The sequence below is a fragment of the Myotis brandtii genome, unplaced genomic scaffold, assembly GCF_000412655.1.
Source record: "Myotis brandtii unplaced genomic scaffold, ASM41265v1 scaffold435, whole genome shotgun sequence".
NCBI lineage: Eukaryota > Metazoa > Chordata > Mammalia > Chiroptera > Vespertilionidae > Myotis > Myotis brandtii.
The window spans coordinates 249,144-256,168 of NW_005366635.1; the positions used below are offsets into that span (position 1 = coordinate 249,144).

The following is a 7,025-nucleotide window of genomic DNA, read 5'->3' on the forward strand; positions in this document are numbered from 1 at the left end:
GTTTCCGGCAATGAGGTCAATGTCAGTCCAGGCCGCCGGTTCATGATCGATCTGCTGGTGGGCAGCTTGATGGCTGACGGAGGCTTGGAGTCAGCCTTGACTGCAGCCATCACTGCAGAGATCCAGGTACGGCCGGGCGTGTGCCCTGGCAGGGAGACGGCTGGGCACCCTGTCCTGCTGGGGAGGAAGCAGCAAACCTCCTCTTGCAGGAATTACTGAGAACCCGAAGCAGGACTTTGGGTCACATCCAGATGTGTTCTGTGGCTCAGTCGTTTCTCTGTGTAAGCGGTTTTGTTGGGTCAAGTCCGATACGATGCACCCCCTTTACGTGTCTCAGCAAGTGGTGGTGACAGACACGGGGCCGTGTCATGGATCGCTTCCTGCCCCGGGCGTTGGGCTCCCCTCCTAGTGCAGGTGCCAGTGCTGTGTCCCAGGTGCAGTCACTGAGTCGGTCCTGTTTGTGTCGCTGTATTTTGCCGGGATCACGGTCTTCAGGCTCGTCTCTGGGGGTGTGTCGTGACGGGGCTTTCCCTGTGGGCACTGGTTGTGTGACGGGGGCCCCACGTCTCTGTTCCTTCTCCTGTTTGTCGACAGTCGGACTTTGTACAGCTGCTCTGACAGGCTGCGCACACGTCCTCTAGTGGATGCTCGCCCTTCTCTGTAGAAAACGCTGAGTTAGTTCCTGGGTCCTGGGTGATCGGTGCTGACAGTCCCCAAGGAGGCTGTGCCATTCCCTTCCGAGCGCCTGAGTTCCAGCCCTTCCCTGACCCACCGACGTGTCCGAGGGGGCGTGGCTTTCACTGGTCTTTCAGGTGCTGCCTGGCCATCCATAGTTGCTCTTGTTGCTTTCATTGTTGTAATCATTTCTTATGTAAAAACTTACGTTGGTAAAATTAGATGAAGTAAGTGCATTGAAACATGTCTTTGAAAACATACTCAAATGCTCTGATCACGCTGCGGGAGTTAGAAGGCGTGCAGACGTGACGATGCGGTGGCGACCACCACGCTCGCTGTGCCGTCCTCTCCAGCCTGTGCCGTGTGCTTGCCTTCCGTTTCCTCTTTTGACCTTCTCAGCCCTGTCACGTGGACCCCGTTATTTTAAAATTCCATTTTATAGACGGGACACGAGTGCCACAGATGTGGGTGACTAGCAGAGGGGTCCCGACGGGTGAGGGGCAGGGGGGCTGACTCCAGGCACCTGACCATGTGCTTACTGGCTCTTTGTGTGTCTTCTTTAAAGATATGTCATCTAGTCCTTCTCCTGTTCTTAGATTGGGTTCAGTTTAACTAGAATTGTTGAGCTGTAAGAACTCCTTCTGTGTTCTGGACACACGTCTCTTATCTGATACTAGAGGCCTGGTGCACGGCACTCATGCCCTGGGGGGCGGTCCCTCGGCCCGGCCTGCGCCCTCTCATAGTCTGGGACTCCTCGGGGGGTGTCCACCTGCCGGCTCAGACATCCCCCAAGGGGTCCTTAGAGCTGCCGCAGAGGTGGGAGAGGCTCCCGCCACCGCCGCTGCGCTCACCAGCCGTGAGCCCAGCTTCTGGCTCCCTGTGGGAGAGCCACTCAGTCAGAAACCGGGCTCGCTGCTTCTTAGCGCTGCCTCAGAGGCAGGAGAGGCTCCCACCACCACCACTACGCTCGCCAGCTGGAGCAGCTCCTGCAGTGAGCGTCTGCCCCCTGGTGGTCAGTGAACATCATAGTGGCTGGTCGTTCTGCTGTTGGGTCGATTTGCATATTAGCTTTTTATTATATAGGATGTGACTTGAGAATATACCCTCCCATTTTGTGGGTTGTTGCTTCATGTCTGCAAAGCAGATATTGGGGGGGTGGGGGGCAGATCTCACTGCTGGCCTGTGAGAGCCTGTGGCAGAGCAAAGCCTCCAGGGGCTCCTCAGAGTGGGTGGGGGACCAGCTGTGGCAGCCTGGACAGTGGTTTGTGGGACAGAGTCTGTTTAGAAACTGGGTGACGGGATTTCAGCAGGTGTGTGGGGCCAGGGTCACCTGGTGTGGGTGTCACTAAGGGGCAGCCAGGCTGTGGGGCCAACCCAGGTGCCTTCACGCCTGTTTCCGAGATAACTGGTAACCAGATTCTGTTTTATAAACTGCAGGATATTGAAGCCAAAAAAGAAGCACAGAAGGAAAAAGAGATCGATGAGCAGGAAGCAAACGCCTCAGCATCGCATAGAAGCAGGACCCCGCTGGACAAGGACCTCATCAACACGGGGATCTACGAGGCCTCGGGGAAGCAGTGTCTGCCTCTGGTGCAGCTCGTCCAGCAGCTGCTTCGGTGAATGTGCTAGGTGTTCTTCGGCGGGTACTGGGTTTTCCTCGGGGGATGGTGCGCTGAGCACTGGGAGCCTAGGCATGTGCTTGGCTGTGGAGGAGACGTTCTGAAAATGACCTGGGCAGGTTCTAGTGTAAAGAGCTGCCTCTCAGCACAGGTGAGAGGACAGGCCGCAGCCTCGGAGTCACGTGGGAAGCAGGGGCGCCCTTGTGTTGGGGCGTCTTCTCGGTGCCTCCGCTCCCCGTGAGGCACCCTGGCTCCCCGGGGCAGCGAGCCAGCTCAGCACAGGCTGCCGTCTGACCCTGTCTATGGTGATTGTTTCGAGCACCTTCACTGTGTGGACGCCCACGCCTGCTTCACTTTGCGTCCTCTCTCCTCTGCAGGAACATTGCTGCCCAGACGGTAGCCAGACTGAAAGACGTGGCCCGTCGGATCTCGTCCTGCCTGGACGTGGAGCAGCACAGTCGGGACCGATCCGCCTCCTTGGATTTGTTGCTGCGTTTTCAGCGCTTACTGATCAGTAAACTGTATCCAGGAGAAAGTGTTGGTCCGCCCGCCGACGCTCCCAGTAAGTGGCTTCAGATGTAAGTGTCTGCGTGCTCAGGCGGTGCGACACGCCTGTGCTGCACGTGCACGTGTGTGGGGCTCGCACTCTGTAAGTGCAAGCATTCGGGGGACTCATGTTGCTCCACTTTTTTTTTTAATGAATATTTCTATGTTAGACTCATCAGTATTTCTTTACTCGTCGTCTTAACATTAAAATTTTGCAGGCATGAGGAATAGCATCCTTTAAGGTCAGGTTGGTCTGACAGACGATGTATCCGACGCACCACAGGTGGCAGTGATGGAGACCGACATGGTGTGGGAACAGCAAGTGAATGTGAACAAGGAAAAGTGCAGTTTTCTGAATCTCCCTTCCAGGTCCTGAGCTGATGGGTGTGGGCTCCCTGCTGAAGAAGTACACGGCCCTGCTGTGCACGCACATCGGGGACATCCTGCCCGTGGCCGCCAGCGTCGCCGCCACCAGCTGGCGGCACTTTGCCGAGGTGGCCTGCATCGTGGAAGGCGACTTCACCGGTACCTTTCTCGTTTCCCGCCTGCGGGCATGTGTTTCTTTTCAGAGACATGAGCGCTGACACGTACCATTTCCCAAACCTGCTCGCCTTGGCCCCAGGCGTTTCCTAACGGGGCCGTCGCCTTTGCTTCTGTGGTTGCTGGCAGCTCTGTGCCCGAGCAGCTGGTTTGGGAGTCAGTGGCTATGACCATGGTTAGTGACAGTCCTGCACCATCGCAGACACCTCAGTGCTGAGGTCCGTGGTGGCTGTCTGATTGCATTTCAGCAGCAGCAGCAAGACGCGTCGCCCCTTTCAGGATCTGAGTAAATTCCAATATTGCGTCATATACTTTTAAGCTACTTCTGTGACATTAGGTCATTATTACTTTTTTCTGCTTATGAATTAGTTGTAAACACATTTTTTTCTGGATAAAAGATGCCAGTTAATACTTTGGTGTTGAGACAGTGGTTTTGGAATGTGTTCTTTTGACTCAAAGGGTTCTGCTCGATGCCTGTGCCTGCCTCTTTCAGGAGGAAAGATGACATGACCCTGTGGAAATGTGCTAAGAACAGCATCCCTCATTCTGTGACGTATCAGAATGTAAACAGAGAGCTGGCTTCTGCTCTGGTTCTGTAGGGCAAACGCTTCCATTTGAACCGTACACTTCATTATGTTTTCCTTCCACCTGCAGGCGTGCTCCTTCCAGAGCTGGTGGTCTCCATCATCCTCCTGCTCAGCAAGAACGCGGGGCTCATGCAGGAGGCGGGCGCCGTGCCGCTGCTGGGCGGCCTGCTGGAGCACCTGGACCGCTTCAACCACCTGGCGCCCGGGAGGGAGCGGGACGACCAGGAGGAGCTGGCCTGGCCCGGCATCATGGGTACGGCCTCTCCCCGAGGGCTTTTCGGACGCGTTTGTCCAGTCTGCCCTCGTCTTCCTCTCCACTGGGAGGAGTGCTCGTCCAGGAAGACCGGGCCTGCGTGTTGCCCGGGGCAGCGTCGGGAGGTGGGGGTTGTGTTTAAGGAAGGCGTTTCGTAGTCATGGTGGTTCCTCCTGGGAGGGGTGGTTCGGGAAGTTCTGGAAACCCTCCCTGGGTGTCTCCAGAAGGTACCGTTGAAGCGGTGAGATCGGGTGGCTGTGGAGGCCGGCGTGGACCTGGGACGGCTGACTAGCGGTCAGTGTGACGTGGCGGTCAGCCGCTGCACGCCTGTCCCACTGTCTGCATGCACATGGGGGGGGGGGGGGCTCCTCTGAGTCTCGAGCTGCCGTTTTGAATCTAAGTAACCACCTCTCTGCGGTGGGACCTCCCAGACTCGTCCAGTTAAGTTGTGGTTCAGCTTTCATTTCATCACACGGAGGCCACGTCTGTGCAATAAGAAAATCACAGAGTGAAGAGAGAAAACCCAGGCGGTCGTATCTGAAATCACTGATATCAGTGAACATTGGGACTAATTACACAGTGGTGGTTGTTTTTAATGGGGAAAAAATGACCAAAGCAAGTTTTACATGATAATTTAATAGTACTTTCCAATTAACAAATCGCCTTTAAAGTTTAAAGAACTTTCATTTTATAGGAATTTTGAGTGACTTATAAAATATCTTTCATCATATTCAACCCTGTAGAGAATTTTTATTCTACGCTTGTGGCTACTTCTAATGTAACTGCATTGCGGTCCCGTGCACATGCTCCGTGGAGATTTCCTCTCGCCTGCTCTGTGGTCAGATTTGCTGGTCCTGCGGCTCCTGCCGTGGCGCCCTAGTGTGCGGATCCCTGTGTCCTTGCTGGGTCCTGTGGGGGGGACAGTGCCAGCCCGTCCCGGTGCGGATCCCTGTGTCCTTGCTGGTCCCGTGGGGGGGACCGTGCAGCAGGCTGTGCCCGCCTCCCGTCCGGGTGCGGATCCCTGTGTCCTTGCTGGTCCCGTGGTGGGGACCGTGCCAGCCCGTCCTGGTGCGGATCCCTGTGTCCTTGCTGGTCCCGTAGGGGGACCGTGCAGCAGGCTGTGCTCGCCTCCCGTCGTGGCTGTGGAAGTGTTTCCCCTTGTGTCTCTCACAGCGTCTGTTCTCACCGTGGCTCCTGCTGGTCTGCTGATGCATTCCCCTGGTTCTGTTATTTACAGAGTCATTTCTTACAGGTCAGAACTGTAGAAACAACGAGGAGGTGACCCTGATCCGCAAAGCGGACTTGGAGAACCACAACAAGGACGGGGGCTTCTGGACGGTGATCGACGGGAGGGTGTACGACATCAAGGACTTTCAGGCCCAGGCCCTGAGCGGGAGCAGCATCCTCGGTGAGCGGCCTCGCTGCCCCGCCCTTGAGCCCTCCCGCGTGTCAGCGTAAGCAGAGCCTCAGGCTTTCCTTTCGTGTTTATTTTTATCGAACTTCTTGCGGTTCCATTGGTTTATGACGTTGCATAGGTTTCAAGTGGACAGCTCCGTAACATCCCCTGTATGTTGTGTGGTCACCACCCAGAGTCTAGCCCTGGCCCCCATTTTAAACTCTCGGTGACTGTCCTGTCATGGAACTCCAAACATTTGAAGAACTTCTCATCGTTTTTGCATGATTTATTCCACCACAATGCACAAGGCCTGACTGGCCCCGGCAGCCCTGGGAGAGGCTGAGAGGTCGCCGACCTGCCGGTCCACCTCCTGTCGCTGACTCCGTTTCCGTGGAGGGTGGGCCCCCTGTGGAGTCGCCGCGTCCGTTCTGTTTCAGCTCAGTTTGCCGGGGAGGATCCCGTGGTGGCGCTGGAGGCCGCACTGCAGTTTGAGGACACGCGGGAGTCGATGCACGCCTTCTGCGTGGGCCAGTACCTGGAGGTGAGGCTGGGCCGAGGGCTGGCGGACACCCTGCCCCGAGCGCGGGCCTCTCGCAGGGGCGGGGAGGGCAGTGCCCTGCGCGGTAGACAGAAGCAAGTGCCTTCACTCATGACGAGGTTTGTCACGTGCTGCTCTGAAAACATGACTTTTAAAGTTGTCAATTTGTAAGAAATGTAGACAGTTCCACACATAAAAAGAGGTTGTAAGCTTATGTAGCGGTTGGGGATGGCTTACTGTCTTGAGCTTAATGCCGGACCGTATGTTTCGGGAAGAACTGCCTGGTGGCATAGTTCCTCCTAATAGAGACATGTCCTCCCACGTGCTCGTGGGCCTTGGCGTGCGTGGCCTGGATTGGTTTCTGTGGATGGATCCGGAGGCTGCACGATGTGCTGAGTGCCCTGGGCACAGGGCCGGAGCGTTCATGAAGGGAAGTTAGCTTTCTTGTAAATTGTCTAATGTGACCACAGTGTAGGAGTGTTGTCACTTGAATCTGCCTTTCTCGCTGTGTGAACACATTCACTTCCTCCAAACCTCTGGGTGACAGACTCACAGCGGCTCTTGTCACTCATACTTGGTTTCTCTCTGGCTTGGATGGAGCCGTTAGGGATGGTTTCTGACGCGTGGCCCCCTGTCACTCGGAAGCTGCTGTAGGTCCCCCGGGGCCTGTCCTAGCAGAGCAGCTCTCCCCGGGAGCCTGAGCTGCAGCGCCGCGGGTTGTGTGTGGTCTGTGTCTTCTGGCGGGAGCGCTGCTCGCGCAGGGTGTTTCTGACGGGCCCCCTGTCACTCGGAAGCTGCTGTAGGTCCCCCGGGGCCTGTCCTAGCAGAGCAGCTCTCCCCGGGAGCCTGAGCTGCTGCGCCGCGGGTTGTG

General features: G+C 56.5%; 1 protein-coding gene across 1 annotated transcript in view; it reads left to right on the forward strand.

Moving 5' to 3' along the window:
• Nucleotides 1-7,025, forward strand: part of LOC102251931 (E3 ubiquitin-protein ligase HERC2) — an 86,271-nt gene that overhangs the window by 21,423 nt on the left and 57,823 nt on the right. Inside the window, 7 exon segments of the mRNA XM_014546210.1 lie at nt 4-126; nt 2,113-2,291; nt 2,672-2,856; nt 3,210-3,365; nt 4,035-4,220; nt 5,473-5,628; nt 6,054-6,157. Of these exon segments, the coding sequence (XP_014401696.1) occupies nt 4-126; nt 2,113-2,291; nt 2,672-2,856; nt 3,210-3,365; nt 4,035-4,220; nt 5,473-5,628; nt 6,054-6,157 (1,089 nt within the window).